The 20,461-nt window shown below is 42.1% G+C and overlaps 1 protein-coding gene across 1 annotated transcript in view; it reads left to right on the top strand.

The window, feature by feature from the left end:
* RASAL2 (RAS protein activator like 2) overlaps positions 1-19,044 on the top strand; it is a 170,759-nt gene extending 151,715 nt beyond the window's left edge. Inside the window, exons 14-18 of the mRNA XM_019501824.1 lie at positions 4,589-4,723; positions 6,085-6,287; positions 6,820-6,907; positions 12,697-15,428; positions 15,471-19,044. Of these exons, the coding sequence (XP_019357369.1) occupies positions 4,589-4,723; positions 6,085-6,287; positions 6,820-6,907; positions 12,697-12,861 (591 nt within the window). The 3' untranslated portion in view covers positions 12,862-15,428; positions 15,471-19,044. The remainder of the gene's footprint in view (positions 1-4,588; positions 4,724-6,084; positions 6,288-6,819; positions 6,908-12,696; positions 15,429-15,470) is intronic.
* Positions 19,045-20,461: the final 1,417 nt, after the last annotated feature.

The raw sequence follows: 20,461 nt of genomic DNA, 5'->3' as shown, positions 1-20,461 counted from the left end.
CTAGGCTTGGGCCCACATCCAGAGCACTCTAGTGCTTTGTCTTGAAGGTCACAAAGGCACAAGTTGGGGATTTGTGGGAAGAGAAAGTACTACTTCTTAAGCTTGCCTTAGACTTCAGTTTTGTTAATGGGGAGTTAGAAGCATTGAAAAATAACACATGCACACCAGCTATATTAGCAGAAGTCCTGGTATGGCTGCTGTTATGCAGGCAAAAAGTATTTTTGCTGGTAAAGCTTTATCAGTAAAGCTGCATCTGCACTAAGTGGATTTGCTGGTGTAGCTCTACTGATATATCTGCGCAGCAGAGCCCTTCACAGTCTGCAAGAGGAAAAGCAGAGCAGTACGCTTATAGTACATAGAAATCCAAGAGCCATCCGGCCTCAGAAATTGCCTCTATGACATCTCGCATTCAGTACAGTAGACCTCTAGCGTGCCATCTGTTTGTGCATACTGAGATCTGAAGTACAGAATCACAAAATTATTAGGCCTTATTATTTGTATGTTAGGAATTTAATCTTAACATATTTGAAGTTTTTTTATTGCATGCAAGTTCCCTATTTTGGGTGTTTATCATATGTTTGGGTAGAGGTGGATTGCTGGTACAGTATCTCTTACCATAATTCCCTGTTGAAATGATCCGCTTTGTTCAAGCTTATTACTGGAAGTGTCGGGGAAAAGAAAAGAACACTTGCTTGAGAGCAGCAGAGTTAAAGGAGGTGTGGGGGGAGAAGGGAAAAGGAAGGGGGAAATTTTTAACAAACTTCTTTAAAAAGAACCCTCCACCACTCTCTCCAACATGCACAAAGACCACTCATGCTTACCACAGGGGATTTATGTGAAATCACAGATTGTCGATGAACTCTCTGAGTTCATAGACAATTTATTAGCCTGTTGCATCTTGAGTGAGTGATTTTGATTCCCCCCCCCCCATTCCCATCAAGAAAGCCGGGTAGCTTTGGTTGCTTTGACATGACACTGTTTAAGTGAAAAGTCTCAGACTTCTTTCTATTAGTTTCAGTACATTGATGCCTACAGCTATGATTGTTTTCAACAGATAGTGCTTTTCCCTTGCAGTTGTAAGTGCTAAAAGTTGGGTTGTTATATCTGCTTGGATTTCTGCTTTCCCTTTCTACACTTCTGTTTTTGCCATAAGAGGTTAGGGGTTTTGCTCCCCCTTAATTTGTACATATCAATTTGCTCTTGTTTTTTCCCACACTCCTAAGAAGCTTCTTGAGCTGTCCTAAGTTCAGTGGCCAAATTCCATTGCATACTTTTAAATGCAAATTTTTACTGTGGAATTCTTTTCTTGGTAAAAAGTTGGGTGAATTCTTTCGGAGTGGTTTTGTGGGCGTTTATAATTATCAGCCTCTTTGTTCTTTTCAAGTTCCATTTGCTTGCAAGCATCAAGCAGGGCCTTTTGTTCAGCTGGGAGAGGTCAACTTCTGCCTTTTGCTTCCATTTTGTGAGAAGATGGGGAATAGAGTTTTCAGTGGAATTTTTGGTGTTGAATAAATTTTCCACTCTGGCATTTTTTTCCCTACAATGTTGTTGCTTGGTACCATCAGTACATTGATTTGTATCTACCTCTTTAACCCTGCCTTTGCTGGCTATCTATTTGGTCTTCAAGCTTATTGCATTTGGATTTTGAAAAAACTCTAATCCTGCAATGTAAAGATTAGCGAGAAGGATAAGCAAGGATGCTGGTAGTGCAGTTTGTTCACCCTGTGCTATCTTATCCTTCCAGGACTACAAAGAATAGTGGATCTGTTTTGTTAAGGATCAAAATCCTTAAGCCCTCCAGCATTTCCCCATGGCTGCAGTATTATTTACCTCTGAGATGAGCTAGCTGGTGGCAGAGCTACCCACAGTTTATGTTCTTTCCTGCTGTCTCTGTCTCACAGCAAATGCTGTCAAGTGAAGAGTCTGTCTGCAGGAGCCTCCTTGTCAAGTTGGGTCACTTCTAATAGCCGTATCAGTCATGCTGCCATCAAGAGGGTTATTAGCCTTTCCACCACACATTTCTCTGTTCAGGCAGAAGGCCTTCATCTCTGTCTAAGCTATAAAATTCTTCCTAATCCTTCCCAAGTTTTCTTGTCTCTGCTTCTATCACTGCCAAGGCTTCTTGTTGCAAGACTCATCACTTCAGTTGAGAATAACTGAACTGCTTACAGACCCAAGGCATTCTTTCTGGCAAGAGCTGGGCCTAACGTGTCTGCAGTGACCCCAAGGACCTTCCACCATGAACAGGAGTAGCTGGTGCTAGAAATTGTTATCAGGATACCTGTCAGTAGGTTGGGCAAACTCTTATTTAAGAGATTATATTTCCCCAGTAAAGCATGCCTTCATGACAGCTAGCCATCAGGATCCCAGTCCAGCCACACATTAACTTCTTAAAAGACTTAAATAAGACAGTGACCTGGAATTCAGTGAACTAAAGCTTAGCAAAGTTAAGCTAGTAAAGTGCCTTTAGGCATTTTGGAAGGAGGAATACAAATGAGAGGTGGTTGATTTGTGTAGATTCATAAATCAGCAGATCTAAACTTGTTGCTGTCTGCTGGAGAATGTTCCACTCTCTGCAAAGACATATTTTTTTAGTTCATCACTATTTTGCTGAGAAATTAAAACAAAATAACTCCTCCAACATAGCCTGTGGTCATTGCTTTTATCAGCCCTGGACAGCTACCATATTCAGTTTGCTGCTGCCATCCAGGCATGATAAATAATGAAATCTGTTCTCCGATCTCTGAATCTATCAATCTGGAAAAGTGTTCTGGCATGTTGTACTCCTAGAAGCAGCTTGGCTGACTTGTTGTGACAGCCAGACACATCCACATGCAAGAGGCCCAGGCATTTGCCATCAATCCCAATGTTTTCTTCTGCTTCAAAAAACCAGCTTGCTGAATAATTTCTTCCCTCTCCTGTGGCAGACCTAATCATCCAAGACCTCAAAATGTTGCACCTACTGCCATCCTCCTCTCCCCATGGCTGGCTTGTGGAATTACACAAGACACATGAAGAACAAGTCATAGAAACTGCTGCGCTAAAACCATCAGCATCCCTTTGCCTGAGTCACAGCAGGGAACTCCAACTCTCAGTGCACTTCTTAGTGTATGGTTGGCCACCACGAGAAAGAAAAGTGTGTCAGATGCTTCACAGCTTTTGTAGAGCCACGTGTCTGGCTATGGTTTCTAGAGGTGCTTTGATCAGCCTTTAGCTCCAGTGAGAAATGAACCCCAGGAGTTTCCATGTCCCACTTCAGAGTGGCTGCTAGTCCCCTTCTTTTGTTTTTCTGCAGTAGTAACAGTGGAAGTGATGTAGGTCATGTAGTTAGACCTTGATTCAGAGACTACTTCACTCCTTGACTGTGAGGGCCTCCTTACATTTTGGCAGTACCTCGCATGAGCTTGGAGCTGCTTTTGTGTCCAGTCCTGGGCCCTTTAACATGGAAGCGTTTGAATGCTAAAATTTCTAAACAGAAATGCCTCCCGACAGCCAGAGGAGTCATTGCTTGGGACCAATGGATTCTTTGGTACAAGAAAGTGAACTTAGAGAAAATCTTTTGCCACATTTCCCATTAGCATGCACATATGCTGCTGCTCAAGCAAGGCATCAAAGTGCCGAGTTAATTCAAGCACTGCCTTCAGGCGCCTGAACAAGAAAAGGACAGCTGGTAGGGAAAGGAACTTCATTTTTTTTCAAGTTTCTCAAAGGAGATTGAAATAGGATCACTCTTCCAAGTGCAGTATTTCATGGGGCTTAGAAATGCTACTTTCTCTGCTTACACACTTGTCTCTTTCGGTGAAAATTTGTCTAGATTTTTTAGGAAGCCACATCAGTTAATTGAATCCTGTGAGAGTTGCGGGTTCTCCTGCTATCACCTATTAAAAACCCTTAATAGGTCCAGTCCCCAATCCAGTTTGTTTTAAGGTTCTCTCAGCAAGTATTTCTTTCCCTGACTACATCTGGACCTTTGAATTACAGGAAATGCCAAAATAAAGCATTTAGATACTATTTCTAAATATTTAAAAATGTGTTTTGCTACAAAAAGATGTCATGATGACTTCTGTTCCTCGCTGCCACCCCCAAATCTTGGGAGCAGCTGCACTGTCTCAGGTGAGGTCTGCATGCCACAAAACCCCACCTGCAAGCTTTCTCTGGCTTACAGTGGAAAGGTCTGAAAAGGTAGACTTTTTAAAAATAAATAAATAATGACCAATGAAGTAGTATCAAGTGTCTCACCTGAAAGGTATCAGAAATCTGCTTTTCCCAGTGGATCCTTTCCATAAATGCTGCATGAGGGAGATGCAGTTGACAAGAGAGGATGGCTAGTGGCCAGGATCCATTCAGAAACAGGCCTTTTCCATAAGATGAAAGAGAGACATCTCCCAAATGCACTGTTTTTAGATGGACTTGAATGTGCTGTGTCCAGAGCCAGGGGAGGGCAAAGTATCTCTGGAAGAAAGAGGTGTTGAGGTGGTTTTGAGACTGATGAGCATAGTGGCCTTTTCCCTCTGATTTTCTTCTCTAGGTAAATTTGATCACAGAGCCAATCCATGTAATGTCTTTGACAAATGTTTCTCTGCTCCAGGTTCAGTCACCGGTGGACTCAGCCACAATGTCACCAGTGGAAAGAACAGCTGCCTGGGTTCTGAATAATGGGCAGTATGAAGAAGTAGAGGAAGATACAGAACAAAATCAAGATGAAGCCAAGCATGCTGAGAAGGTAGATTTTAGTCTGCATGCATCTGCTTGATCGGTTTCCTCAGACCTTGAGCTTCCACTCGGCTCCTGCCCCATAGTAGCATGTTGAACTGTACTAACTATTATCACTGTGCCAAAACAAGGCTTTCAGACAGAGTTATTTCCCTCTCCAGTGTTATCCCCCTCATTCCAGTCCACAGGTAAGCCATTGCATGGTTTCTGACTGTGGGCCTACCAGGCTTCAAACTAGATCAAGATGGATGCAAAATGCATTGGAAACCTTGTGAAACACACCTGCAAATTAATGCCATATAGATCAATGCTTGCTGTTTGCTTCCTCATAAAATTAGTGCCACTTCAATGTTTTACATGATGTTTGCCTTTTAGTATTTTAAAGTAACACTATTGTTAGGGTATTCTAACATCTTCCTGTGTTTCACTGTTTGCTTACATTCTCGGTGATCATGAAGAGGAGCTCTGATTATTAGCCAGAGCATTGTGTAGTTCTGTGAAAGGACACAGTGGGCACCAGCTGTATGCAAATATGAACTCCTTGATCAGCAGCAGCCTTTATGCTCCGTCTGCCTTGGGTTGCACCTGATCCAGTGCCACTTGTTTAGATTATGCTTTAACCTCTATCTTTTATGAGAGCTGTATTTTTTTTAAATATGACTAGAGAAATATTTTGTCCACTGACAAAAGAGGCTCTTGTATTTATTTGTCAAGTCTGTTCACAGCAGTGATAGATGTTGCTCTCCAAAAGTAAACATACAGCTGCTACAATATGGACCCAATATAAAATGTAGAGTTTTAGGAATAATGAAAGGCCTGTAAAGGAAGAGTGAAATATATAGAGGGCTAATGTCACTGCCATAGGGCAAATTATTAGAAAAAATAGGTGGGGGAATAGAACTTGGGCCCCCAAGGGCTCTGTTTTGTATAGTGGGTTGCTGTGCTGTGCATTCACCTTTGGTTATGTGACTTCAAGTCTTAATTAGGTCATGAGAGAATTGAGTTGCTTGTATCCCAGAATTATCCAGAGTTCATGTGTGTTCACATCAGAAGATCTCTTACAGAAAGGTACAGATAGCTGCAGATTTTTGGGAGACTGTTGGGACTTGAATAGTTAGAAGTTAAGGGACTCAGAACTGAAATGCACTCGCAGAGTGATTTGGGTACCCAGGAGTGGAACTGCAGTAATAATGCAGGGCAGTATGAAGATACTTGAGTGTATAGGATCTGTCCACAACAGACCAGTCAGTTGTTACAATCCTTCCTGCTACTTCCTTCATTTTGGTGTTATTCAAGGAAAACAAAGCATACTCGGCAAAAAATATCTGACACTCCCTTTCCTATGTTCCTGTATCTTTTCCTTCCATGCAGTATGAGCAAGAGATAGCCAAGTTGAAGGAGCGTCTGAAGGTGTCGAGCCGCCGATTGGAGGAGTATGAGAGGCGCCTTCTGGTGCAGGAGCAGCAAATGCAGAAGCTACTGATGGAATACAAGGTGAGGCTGGAGGACAGTGAAGAGAGACTTCGCAGGCAACAGGAAGAGAAGGACAGCCAGATGAAGAGCATAATCAGCAGGTGAGAGGACAGGGCTCTTTTAAGAGATTTGTGTGCAAAGCATGGCATCCCAACAGAGCTGACAATAGGGGCCCATAATTTTGCATGCAAGCAGCTTCTTTCCTCATTTATGCCCCATAACACCTCTGTGAGGTTTGTATCATCCCTGTCCCAGATGGAAAAACTGAGACACAAACTAGTCCTTGATTGCATGGAAAGATGAGGGAAGGACCCAGCAGTACTGACTCAAATGTTTGCTGTACTCATTAGCTAATCCACACTATCTTGGAAAAGAAGTAGGAGGGCCTCCTTCTCAAGTGCAAGCTCCTAACACTGGAATTAGCAGACCTCTCCTTGTTCAAAGTTGTTGAACTTTGGCTCTGTCTCATGGCAACAGTTGAATTTAACCAACTAACATTAACAGAAGAGAAAATAGGCTGTCCTTGGTGCTGTAGAGTTTTCCCATTACAAAGGTAGTAGTAATGAGGAGCCACCTTGTCGTAAGTGCTCTGAAACTATACTAAGATTTTTCTGATTCCTTCCTACATCCCAGACTCATGGCAGTCGAAGAAGAACTGAAGAAGGATCATGCTGAGATGCAAGCAGTCATAGATGCAAAGCAGAAAATTATTGATGCGCAGGTAAGTACTTCTGGGTCTCCAAGAATGAAGCATTTTCTCTGGAAACTACTATTCCCTATCCTTGCAGCCAGTCCAGCTCGCATGACAGAAATTAGATACTTCTCCACCTTACAGTCTCATTCTGAAACCAACATCAACACATTCTTCTTGCCTATCTCATGGAGAGAATTCTGCTATTATCTAACAGATTTCAAAGCATTTAGCACTACTTTTAAAAACCTTCAAACCCACTGTATTACTGGGTTAATAAGGTCTTTTCAGATCATGCCTTACAGTAGGCAGACAAGGTTCTTTGGATAAATATGATATCTTTTATTAGACCAACTCAAATAGTTAGAAAAATTCTTCTTAGCAAGCTTTCAGGCACATACACCCTTCATCTGACTGAGGAAGCATCTGCAGGTGGTCGGTGCTCTTCCTGGGTGGAGTGATAAGGCAGCCAGAGGCCAGTATGTATGCAAGAAAGACAGTCAGTTAAAATGTAAATTGAGGTGGTCAAGTAGGTAAGACAGATGAGTGTGTGGGGAGTAGGGGGAATGAATGTAGCTGTAATCAACAGATGGGGGACAGGAGAGTTGGGGGGAAGGGAATGAGACTAGCTGGTAAAAAGTGGAGGGTTTACCTGGGGAGTCAGATGGTAGACAGATTATAATGTGTCATAAATCCAAAGTCTATATTTAGTCCCCTTTCATTCCCCCTCCCCTCACACACACACACACCTGTCTCTCACCTATAGACCACCTCAGCTTACATTTTGACTGACTTTCTTACATATGTACTGGCCTCTGATTGCTTTACCACTCCATCCAGGAAGAGTACAGACCATATGCAGATGCTTCCTCAGCCTGATGAAGGGTGTTTGTACCCGAAAGCTTACTAAGAAGAATTTTTCCAACTATTTGAGTTTGTCTAATAAAAGATATCAGATTTACCTAAAGAACCTTATCTACCTGTGTCCTTAGACCAACACGGTTACAACCTACACTGCCTTACAGTAGGAGCATTTTGCTGGTATAGAAATAGCAAAGCTGCACTTTGTACCAATATAGTAAAACTGTCCCACCTGCACCCCCAACAAAACAAGCTGTACTGGTTCTGTCAGTTTTGTCAGTGGATCAGTAAGAAAGAAGCAATCAATCTATGAAGCTATGCAGCGAGCTCTTGGAGTAGAGCACTGCGTAGTATGCTTCTAGTGCTTGGCATTTGACTTCAGCTGACTGTGTCTGTAGTCAGTCTTAGAGAAATGCCTGCTGTGCCACAAAATGCAAGCGCTTGCTTTGGCTGATACAGGTTAGCTGTGGAACAAGTGGGTGATGCATGTAGATGTGTATAATGCAGTTCTGCTTCTCTGGTCTTTGGACGTACTGCTTGGAATTGGTTTGGCTTCCCTTCTTTATCTGTACTCATTCAGGAGAAATGTAGCTTACACAATAAAATATACAATTGGTTTGATCTCTGCCTGCTGCATCATGTTTGTGAGACTGTAATACTCCCCTTGCACTCAGAGCGTAGAAATCTTTCCTGCGTCTGTGCTTTTTAATGGTTAATGTCACTTCCTGTTTATATTTTTTAAAGATGATACACATAACAGCAGTCTCCAAGGCAGTTTCAGAGTCATTTCATTTCGCACAGGCTGGGAAGTGCCAGAGGTCTTAGCTGCAGTAGGGATTTATCTACAGGTTTACAGAAGATAATGCATTAAATTGAGCCAGCTATGCCATGTTAAAGGTTTGAATGAGGGCATGGGTTAGCCATTTGTTGCCTTTCTGTATAGGCAACCATAACAAGACCTCTGAATTGTATGTGCTGTGTGGGCCCTTAGGGAAATCGTGCAGTGAAAAGTGTCCATTGAACACTTCATAGCATGTTCTTCAGGAGGTCGTGTTTTGAGATTTGGAAAAGTTTTAGACTTTGAGAAGAAACATTTATATTTGCTGTCCTTTTGCACATTTTCTTATAGCTACGCTTTCAGTGATGGAGGCCTTAACAGCTGGAGAGTTTCGATCCAAGCCATCTATTCTGAACAAATCACTTGAGTAAAATACCTTAGTCCTTGCATTGTTTTGCACTTTCAGATATTTAATCCTGTGAGATAAGAAGAACATCCTGCTGGAATTGCACTGTGCATAGTCCCATTTTAAAAGGATATGTCAGAATAGTGTAAGTCACCCTCTTGTGATGCAGCTCAGGTTGAAATCCTTTCCATGTGAACTGATGCTAGGGAGAGGTGAGTCTGGAAAATATGAGAGGCTTATCCTTCACCCAGATGGAGAATTGTTACTGTCAGTTTAAGGTGGAGGTAGGAGGTGAACGAAATAGGCTGTGTTTTATACTTGAGTGTAGACTCGGGATCTCACTCTTCCAAACTGATAGAGCTGAATCATGTCCAGAAGGCAGGCTGTTAGATTTCAGAGGAAATATGATGTATTTTCTGAGTATCCCCTGCCAACTGTCTCACAGTTATTCTTCTTAGAAGGGGCCAGTTACTGGCTCTTATTTACTCAGCAGAAGGTTGCAATGATAAATGACCTGTAAAGTGGTGTGAACAGCCTTTATAGATGGTCTTTGAAGATAACAGAGAATCCCTTATAGACTGAGAACTTGCTTTGAGAATTCAGCTAAACATGATGTAGGAATGTGTGCTGGGCACAGAGGGTTGGGACACTGTAATAAATCCATAGAAATTGATTTGCGGGGGCAGGCAGGGATTGACTTCAGATTCAGCATGATTGGTTATGCTTGTGCAGAGAGCTCCTGTTCATGTCTCTGCGCATCTGCGTAGCTTCTCTTCCTCTGTGGCATACTATGAATGTTTCTGAAGCAATATGATGGAAACCAGAGAAGTCTGATTCCTTGGTGTTACCAGGTGGAGGAAAGTATTGTTGGTTAATGAAAACTTGATCCCTCATTGCTGAAGAGATGTAATGCTTCCAAAAGTATGAATACATGTTTTTTGAGATCATCCCTAGCCATGCTGCAAGACACCTTTCATAGTAGTAAAATGAAGAAAAACATGTTTCCCTTTAGATCTAATTGTTCCCTCAACTCCCATGTGTGGAAAGCTGGCCTTAATTCTGCTACTTTGCCTCCTGCTCACTAAGTCCTCAAGAGTTGGGGAGTGCTAAAGAGAGAGCTCAAATCAGGTTTGGAAGAGTGAGTTCAAGCTCACAGAACCCTTACTGACTAATCAGTATCAGTAGCCATAATCCTTTCCGTTTGTTCATGTGCTTTAGTGACCATTGTGGAAGGCCTTTTCTAGGCATTTGAGCGGAACGGGGACATGAGTGGGAGACTCAGGGCTCTGTTCGCCAAAAACACAACTATCTGAGGAAGCAGAGTTCCTTTGTAGGAAAAGGCCATCAAACTGATGGTTGGTTTTAAATTATGCATAGAAGGCAGATTATTCTCAGCACGTGATTTATTGGGAGGCCAGGTATCTTTGTGTCTTGAGATCAATGGAAGAGTAATTGATCCTAGCTTCTTGGGCTCATTTTGAAGGCGACAGTGAGTGCTAGGGAGTAGTGGTGATTTTGGCTTCTTGTGCTCAGTTACTTCACTACAGAATGCTTTGTAGGAATGACTTGCTTGTCCTGGGTTTTAGGACATGGCATCCATTATTAAGCTGTGCACAGTGATAGCCTCGTTGTTAAACTGAGTATGCACTTTTCTCAAATTGTTCCTGTATAATGTTAGTGAGTTGTGAATCCGAAGGCTCTTATCCATGCTTCCCAGACTGAGAAAAGAGAGGTCTGGATGTTGGTAACTTTCCCTGAGAATGGCGGAGCTACGGAGTGTGCTGGCTCTATTCCTATTGCAAGTGACGTCTCCGCTGTGTTAAATTACAGGTCATAAATGGGGATGAGATAATTCAAACAGGCAAGTAAACCCAATCAGTTCTCTAGCTGAGCAGTACCCAGCCCTGGCCAAGTGCACTGACCTCCTACACATTCCAGCTCCTACCACTCCCCACACTGAATTCATATACGTTAGAAATACATGTACCTGTTTGGATGGCATTTTCCTTTGAGCAAGGAGGGTGCATCTCCTGACCAAGCTCAGGCCTTCAAGATAAATTTTTCAGATGTAGGTGTTTAATTGCTCTATAACTTTAGGTATTGAACATACTTAGTCAGCGCCAGGGAACACCCCAGCCTTCCATTTTTTACCTCTTTATATGTCCAAATTCTCTGATCAGAAATTTTTAATTCTACAAATAAGGTAGGAGAGTGTCAGTCAGAAGAGGGTATAATGCCCCAGGGAATAGATCTCTGCTAAGGCCATGTATTTTTCTTTTTTTATTTTGCCATGGGAGGAAAGGCCAAGAGTTAGTCACAGTTCCTTCCCCTCTCCATTTTAACCAGGAATATGGGTATGATACAACCATATGGGTGGTTGTCCTGACCATGCACAAGGCTGTTACACACGCAACACTTAAACTCTGCTTTGCTTTGGGTTTCCCTGTCTTTATTTACCTGGGGAAACCCCCTAGGAAGAGCAAACCGACTCCCTTTTTGCGTATGTACCCTATAGCTGACATGCTGAGAACCAAACCACATGGGCCTGTAGTAGCACAGATGTCTCCTGAGCAATGTGTCTGAATTATCCCTTAATGTTTGTGCCTTGTGTACATCATTTTTCCTTCCTTTGGTTCTCAGTGGATTGGGGTGGGCTGGATAGAGCCCCTACATTCAGCTTTAAAAAAAAAGAACCATAAAACCTAGGTCTGTCTTCTTTAAAAAAGAATAACCAACCAGCTGGCAGCACTGAGAGCATGCTTACCTGCTGCAGGGCCTGTTGTTGCTTTGTACGGCTGCATTCTTAAAAGGTAAAGGACAAAACTGCAAGCAAGCTACTTGTACCTGAAATCCCTTGGCTTGGATCCCCCAACCACAGCATCCCACTACAGACAGTGCATTTTGGGTGTATTTTTCTATTTATTTAGTGCATTCACTTGTCCTTTAGTTTTTATTTTCTTCATAAAAGTGGAGGCTAGCACTTTGGGCCAGAAGAATTAAAACCAGAATGACAGAACTTTTGATTTCTGTGGAGTCCTGGAGCAACTCTGAGCTGGAATGGGTCTAGGAGCAGTGTCTTTCAATGTTTGTTTCTTGTGTTTTTGTTAATGGCATCCCCCTCACTCACCCACGTTTCCCTCTTACCCCTCACCCCAAATAACCCTTTAGTTTTAGCTTTTGGCTGCTTCTTTCCTATGTTGCTGCTGCATCCGTGCCCCTGCTGGTGACTGCAGGCTGTCATTATTTGCCATTTTAATTTCAGCCATCCTGTGAGTTCATTCTGTGTACTCTCCATGCAGTCTTCAGATGAAGACAGTGGCCCTCAGGTGCCACCTGCACTTTCTGCTACAAAATGAAACTTCCCAGCACTTATTTTTCTGGTGCCTGTTTCTGTTTTCCAAAGTTACCCAAAAAAACTCCCAAACAAACGAAGCCAAAAAGCTCTGCACCTTCATCTGTTTCAGGAGAGGGTGCTTTGGTGAAAATGCTGAAATGCAACCAAGTGTAATACTAATAAGTGTAATGCAGAGAAACTAGAGAGACCAAACTGGGGAGCAGTGCATCTGTGGTGAACTGGGGAAACAGTATTGCAAGAAAACAGAAAGAGGCAAAGACATCCCATTTTACTGGAGAATGTTGGTAATGTTGGCTCTGTCTAAAAAGCTTCTGAAGACTTGATCGCAGCCCTAGCCTATGAAAGTTCCTGACAAAGAAAAGGTTAAAGAAGTGCTTTGCTGCGTAGAATGGCTCTGATGTGTGGTGTTTTTGTTACAGGAGAAACGGATTGTGTCCCTGGACTCGGCCAACACTCGGCTGATGAGCGCCCTGACACAGGTCAAGGAGCGCTACAGCATGCAGGTCCGCAATGGCATCTCCCCCACCAACCCCACCAAGCTTTCCATCACGGAGAATGGTGAATTCAAAAACAGCAGCTGCTAACCGGGTGGATGCTGCTGGCCATCTCCTCGGGGCAGAGCAGGAAGAAGCAGACTGAAGAAACCTGAATGCAGACCCCCGTTGATTTACAGAATGCTGCTAAAAGATAAACTGTCAAGTGGGGTAGAAAAGCCTACCTTTCAGACTAGGAGAATAGGGCTCCAAGGGCCAGGGCCCTCAGGATTGCTGTGTATATACATAAGGAACCTGTTCCAGGCCACATGTACAGAGAATGCCACTGTAATATACCAAAAGGAAGTGAATACTGTAGATTGTTTTTAATTATTGCAATTTTTATTATTATTTTTCTCTTGTTGAAAGCACTGCAGTCCTCAGAGGGGGAGGAGGGGAATGTGTGTATGTGTGGTGTGGCAGAGAAAGAAAAAACAAGAGAGATGAGCAGTGGGTTATTTTGAAGCTGTACATATCAGGCTGACTGATGCAAGCACATGGAGCGAAGTGAAATACTAGTTAAATGAATGTATGAGAGGCTCTGTTTTAACCCCCTCCTTCCCGGTCCTTATTTAACCAACTTCAAACTCCACACCCAGCCTCTTGCAAGAGGGTTGGATCCTGTTGGCTTCTGTCAGCTCTTGCTAGGATATGGACAAAAAGCTGTTTCAAAGTCTCTTTGAAAGCTCTAATTAGAAACTGGAGCAAGAAGCCTGTTTCTTTACACCTGCCCAAAGCCAGGCTTCCCGTCCAAGAGACAAAGGGAATTTGCAGTTTTAAAGGTAGGAATTTTTTTTACCTAAATTATAGTAAGGTTTGACTTTTTTTCCTCTTTTTTTTTTTTTTAAGAGTTTATAGAACTGTAAATACTTGTGTTTTCAAACTTTGGTCCAATTCCCAGCGTATGTGCAGCCCATTGTCTCAGTGCAGTAGCACTCCAGATTAGTTACCCACACCCCACCAGAAACAATCAGGTTAGTACTCCAGGGAAAGGGCTAACCAAAGGGCACTCGTGCCCTGTGCAATAGATCTGTGAACGCAGAGTGAAACTTTTCTAGTTTATTTTTGTACCTTTTTGTCTTGTTCAATTTCACTGTTCCATCCACAGGGTTATCAGACTTAGCTCCACCAAGGTGGTTTCTGCATGTTTGTTAAAATTTCCATGCCCCAATGGAAATTGACTGTTATTATTTAAGTCCTGACCTTATCCACTTTTTCTCTAAGTGAATTTTAACTGAGCCCCACCTGTAACGTTTGGTTTGTTTCTCACACGAGCAGACTTTTACAGGATGTACTTGAATACCTAAAATTAAATAATGAGCTCATTGTTGGGAGGAAGATAGTGATGTTTCACACACTGTAAAAGACCAACAGTAAGATCCGCAGTGTTGCCAGTTCTCATGGTTTTACTGAATATCTCTGTAATATTTGTTGAGTCTCATAAAGCCCCAGCTTCTGGAGTCAAGTGATGTATGAGAATCTCTCCCCTTCCACTTCATTAAAAAAAATGTTTTTTAAGGCTCTTGTTAGTGTTGAAAAGCATGAGAATGTTAACCTTAAAGGTTTAAATCAGGAAGCAAATAAAGGGAACCCAAAGCTAGTTCAAATTAGAAATAGAGGCAAATACTTTTTTAACAGAGACCATTAGAACAAATCCAAGGAATGATAGGCACTGCCTTCTCTTGATGTCTTCAGGTCAAGACTAAATGCCTTTCTGGAATATATGCATCAAATTTGCTTTCCTGATTTACAGATATGCTTTAATTGAATCAAAGGTAGTAGGCTCAATGCAGATGATAATTGGGTGAAAGGTGGTGGCCTGTTACAAAGAAGTCAGGCTAGATGATCTCAAGTCATTTCTTCTTGCCTATAAACTTTGATGGCACATTGCTACAAGCAGGAACGTGCGTTCCCTGGGGACAACTAGCTGTGGCACATATTTGTGCCACAGCTAGTTGTCCCCAGGGAACATGCCAGCGTGCACATTCTCGTGTGCGGCAAGCTGTCCTGGGTGGGGCAGGAGAGGCTGGTGTCCACACCTGGGCTGGCCCCAGCACCCTTTTCTGGGGCCCTCCCAGGGCTCCAACAGCAGCAATCCAGGCACGCAGAGCCTGGATGGCAGCCAAAGTATGGCTCTGGGCAGCCAGGCTCTGGTTTGGGGAATGCACACTGCTGCCATGTGCACCACCTTTTGACACCAGGATCTCCTGGTGTCAAAAAACCTGCTGTGCTGCAGATTAGCAGCACACTGAACACCTGCATGCGTGTCGCATGCAGTTTGCAGCACCGCAGACAGGTTCTGAGTGTGCAAAAATGTATCATTTTAAATATCTTGGGATTTTTGAGTCGTTCTCATGACCTTTGGGTCATGCCTTTTTGAATGTCAGGGTTTGGCAATATGAATGAGTCAAATTCATTGTCTGTTGTTCAAGTCTGTTTGCTGTTTTGAAATGAATTTGCCTAGCCTTTTAGGCCAGTTTGTTGTAGAGCACGATATTTTAACTGTGTTACCTTCTTTATTGTGAGTTAAGATAATTCCATTAAACATATACACACACCTATATATCTATGTATATAACCAACTATGCACAAATACAGAAAGAGACCACATCTGCTCTGTAGGACATATAAGGTAAAAGTGTATGAATATCTCTCAGCAGTTGGCAGTTGCTTCTATTGAGAGATCGAAAACTCACCTGAAGTAAATAGGAATTTGTTCTTAAGGTTTTAATGTTCTTTTGGATCAAAGCTGCTTTCTCCTTCTGTTTCTCAAACATGGTTTGTACCAAGGGTTAAGGAGCAAGGAGAGGGTCTGCCTAGTTTTCTTGAAGGGGCACAGCAACATTTTTGAAGTTTTATGCACTTCTGGGGCCACATACTGAAAATACTCAGTAGAAATTTAAAGAACAAAATCACTTTCCTAATGAAGTCTTCCAACTCTGGGTCATTCTGACCCCTAATACCTTCTCCTTTGGTTAACTAACTGTGCCTTTCAATCCCTTCTTCTTTCCCTCTTCTTCCACATGTACCAAGACTATAGGCGCAGTATCAGTTGTGGATCAATTTGTCTAGTGTGAGTACTTCTCATTTTTATAAAATGCCACTGTCCATTAAAACTCCTTTTGTCTTAGCATTTCTGTGTGGCTGCAGGCAGCTTTCATGCCTACCCCTTTATTATGTGGCTGCACTCACTTTCAGTGAAGCTAACAATAATTACCTCAGATTATATTCACCCAGCTGTGCTATGCAAAGTCTTTCCCAAAAGCAGCTCTGTAGATGGGTGTGCGTTTTAATCATATGTTATGTAAAACATGGGAAGTGGATGATCTGTTACTCTGAGGTTTCTCCTAAATTAGCTGTTGAACACACTACCTAGGGATTACTTTCTGTGCATTACAAGAAATACGAGGAAGAAGAAATACATATGGAAATACAGGCTTCTACCAAAATATTTTAGCAGAGTTAGACTAATGCTGCTTAGAGAAAGGCATCTGCTCAGAGCTCACTGTAGCTTTGTGATAATCCACTAAAGGTCACTGGCTGAGCTGTGTGGTTAGACACTGAAGGCCTTTGGGAATCCACTTTGGCTTCTGCAGAGAAATGTAATAGGAACAGTTTCTTTTAGCGCATTTCCTAGGGTTGCTTTTAAATAAAGCAGGTCCTGCTTTCTAAAGGGGAAATCCTAGCTGCTGTAAGGTGATTGCTTTATGATTGCAAGTGGCATGAATAACATAGATGGATAAATGCATATCCTCCTGTACATGCTTAAGCTGTCAGCCTGGATAAGGCAGATATTTAAGGGTCAGACCTGAAGCATCACCATCACCGCTTGTCACTGTGCTGGTTTTAATCTCCCTGCTCTGAGATACAAAATGCTGGTCTCTCCCTCTATACAGCAGAAAATGTCTTTCTACCTGCAAGGGGGGCAAAAGTCACAGTTTCACAATATTGTTAGGTCAAAGCTGAGAAGCCATGAAGCACAGCATTAGGCTCCCATGGTCTGTGGGCAGGCATTGTTCCCAGTTTGTTACTCAGCAGATGTCTAGAGATTTGTTTTATCTCTCTGTGAAGCCTGTGGCATGTAAAATCACAAGCTTCTATTTTGTACAGTTTGATAGATGGTAGCAAGTAAAACCTCAGGAGCCATTTTAACGTTACTGAGACAACAGAATACCTGGGCCTAGCCAGGCTTCAGTTTTCAGAGTAACAGCCAATGAGTTTCTGCAGGAATGAGAGGAGAAGTAAAACAAAATCTGATGAACTTCATAACCTGCCAGGGGTTTAGTTAGTACGTATGCAGTTGCCTAAACTCAGCAGCTTGTGCAAAATGCCACCGCAGGAGGCTGACCACCTCAATTTGAGGACAGCTGAGATAATGCAGGAAGGATTTAGAGGTCTCTAATAGCCATCTCTTTTTATGCCCAACTTTGTGCTACTTCTCTGACTGTGCCTGTGTTGGGAGATGTCAAGGCAGGACTGCAAAGGGAAAAGGAAAGGAAGGATTTGTTTTCTAAGTCACTCTTACCCTGGAGCCATTCATTTCTTATTGAACAGTCCTTTAATTTCTAGGCATGGTGCCTGCAATCTAATTCTTCAAGTCTCTACCCAAACCTGTAGCTGTCAAGCTCTTCACAATGTCTAATTCCCTTTTCTTCATCTGAGCTGTAATCAGTGAGAGAGGAGGGTTTGCAATGTTCTTTGCTCAAAATTTACTACAATTACAAATAAGGCCTCAGCAAATCACCTACATCTTTGTGGCCAGCCACTGCCTTTGTGGTTGGGCTGCTGTTTCTCTCTTTGCCTTAGCCAGGGACACAATGGAAAAACTGTATGCATCACTGTATGAAGGAGCTAGCCACAGGCTTGGGGACTTGCCACTCTCTGGCCATGCCCGTGACTACTGCTTTATGATGATCCCTCTAAAAAAGCAGATTAGTTGAAAGGGACTTTCCTATGCTGGCTGGTTGGGTTTCTGAATTTTAAATAAAAGTTTTCAGCTCTGCAGTGTTGGAGTGAAGTCCCATGTTGCCTGCTGCCAAATTCGGAATGTTTTATGAAGAGTTTGAGGAGGACAGAAGTAATTTCACTGGCAAGAGGTGTGCAGTAAATACCTTGGGAGCAGAGGAGGAGCACATGGCGTAAATCTGGCCCCATGTATGTACCCTTTTGCAACCCAAGGAATTTGGGTCCTAAAGAAGGAAAAGGGGTAGAAGCTAAATTCAGTAAGCAGCTACAGTTTTCTCTTCAGTGTATAGAAATGGGTAGCCATAGATGTGTGTGTGTACATGTATGTAAATGCACACAGCTGCATAGAGCTGCATGTTTCACAGCACTCCTCTTAGAAATGCTTTCTCTCTTCATAGAGAATCCAGAGTAGCGTTGAGAGAGCTGTGCATATTTCCTAGCCCCTGAATATAGTACCCAGAGTTTAGACATGCTCTATATTCAGGCATCCAGCCATCTCATAAATGATTTATTTATTTTCACATTCTATTGCTCGCTTAAACCACCGGCTTTTCACTTTGTCTGGAATCTCATTGGTTGTGCAGTGATTTAACAGTGGTGTATGTTAGTGGTATTCATCTGCTAGGGTCACCAATGCCATGTATGTGTGAATCCTGTATTAGTGTTATGGAAAGATGTCTGCATCACTCCTGGGGAACAATTCATGTCTTTGTCCAACCGATACATGTATATTTATATTACTAATTATCATTTACCAAGTAGGATATAATCTGGCCAGTCACTGCTATCCACCTGAGTGTTTAACAGACTTAAAGGGTTAAAATTAGGGTGATGCGTTTAGACATGTCCTTCCCTACATTAAATTAATTCCCATGAGAGAGAGCATGTCATTACAAATCACTCCTGCCAGGAATCCTACCTGTAAAAATAGATTTTTCTGTCTCAAGGGCCTTAATGAGAGTGTTACTACACAGGACTATTTTACAATGATAGCTCTAAATAATTTATTTTTTATTTCAACAAAATACACCTTAAAAAGTACTAAAATTGTTTTTTTCAGAAACATATTTTTATGCTAGTAGCACTGGACTATTTGGTCTCTGAGATCCATCTCTGCATTTCATTGCCTGGGTTCATTTTAAAGAAGATTTATTTTTGTTCTGTGAATAATTTTTGAAGGTTCTTGTATATGTACAGATATAGATACATTTGAAGTCTTTTATTGATATTCCTACAAAGAATACAAATAAACTTTAACTTTAAAAAGCTTGGAGTTCATGCATGTGGCACTGATTTAGTATCTTACTGCTGGAAGATTATACGTGAGTTCTGAAACCTGAGCGGTGGAAGGAAATGTGCAAACTTGCACAGTATAACCTGACATCTGGCATGGTTTGTAGTGTGACTTCTTGAGTTACCTATGTGAACTGCTGCTTTTATGAGACGTGGCAGGGACTAAGGTGGCCTGTGACAGAAAAAAATGACTCTGATCAAAAATTGGACTTGGAAGCTACAGCTGAGTGAGCAAATCCCAAACTGTCTGTCACTTGCATCTCTCCGCTGCTCACTGTTAGAGAGATGTGGCACTAGAACGCCACTCGCTGCTCCTGGTTTGGGATTTCGGTGCTCTGTGTGGCCTCCATTCAAAAGCTTATTCCACTTGCTCAGGTCTTCCTTGTCTAGTAACCTGTCCTGGCTTCTAAATCTTCTCACCCACGAGGAACTGTCCTGCTAAGCAATGTGGAGAGAAAGGGTGACACTCTGTGGTCACATGGAGAAGTGCTGTCTACTCACACAAGCTTTTTAATCATTTTCCTTTCTGAGAGTTAAAAGGCCACACAGTCTGAAATTGTATCTTTTAAAAAATGGATTCCCTTTCTTATATTACTAATTAGGTCATGAGAATCAGATGTTAGAGATTCTGTTTACTTTGCATTCATTTGTGCATTTTTTGCACCTTGAACCATGAAAATAGTCTGCTCAGTTTTCCTTGTACATACTTGGTTTGTAGTTGTGAAGTTCTAATGCACAAACACAAAGCAGTTTGCAAGGTGCAGGCACCCGAAAGAAATGTTCCTTCATAGGCTAACAAAATATTTGGCCATTGGTGATGCTGTATGTATCATTCCACAAATGCATGAATTAAGAGAATGAACAAAAACTACACAGTACAATCTTCCTGTCTTTGAATTTGTTTTATTTCCATTGGTGTGTAAGTTTTAAATTAACATTTTAGATGCGGGTTCTAGAGGTCTTGGAGCCTGCATAATGCACAGGCAACTACTAGATGCAACTTTACTTTTCTCTTTCCTCTCACCACCTGGACCCTGTGTTGTTCTACACATCAGGTGTGCCTTAGCTTTATTTAGCCTGTAAGCTCTCTTGTAATATGACTGCATAGTACCCAAAACAATGGGATTTATGGGTATTGGAACAACACAAATATTTTTTTTTAAAGTGTGATGGTTTGCCAGTACTTCTGATGCAAGATTTCTTTGTTTAAAAAGGGTAAATTTGTATTGAGAATTGTGTGTCCATGTCCTCCACAAGTCTTCATTGAATCTTCCTGAACTTGCTAGATACGAAGTTTTTAGACCAGGTTTTGAAAGCAGTGATAATTAGAGAGCAAGACAGTGAAGAGAATGTGGGACAACAGGCAAGAAGGTTTTACTAAAAATAGATTATC

The sequence above is a fragment of the Gavialis gangeticus genome, unplaced genomic scaffold, assembly GCF_001723915.1.
Source record: "Gavialis gangeticus isolate Ggan-Ray unplaced genomic scaffold, GavGan_comp1, whole genome shotgun sequence".
Classification (NCBI taxonomy): domain Eukaryota; kingdom Metazoa; phylum Chordata; order Crocodylia; family Gavialidae; genus Gavialis; species Gavialis gangeticus.
This window is presented reverse-complemented; position numbering and strand designations above follow the sequence as displayed.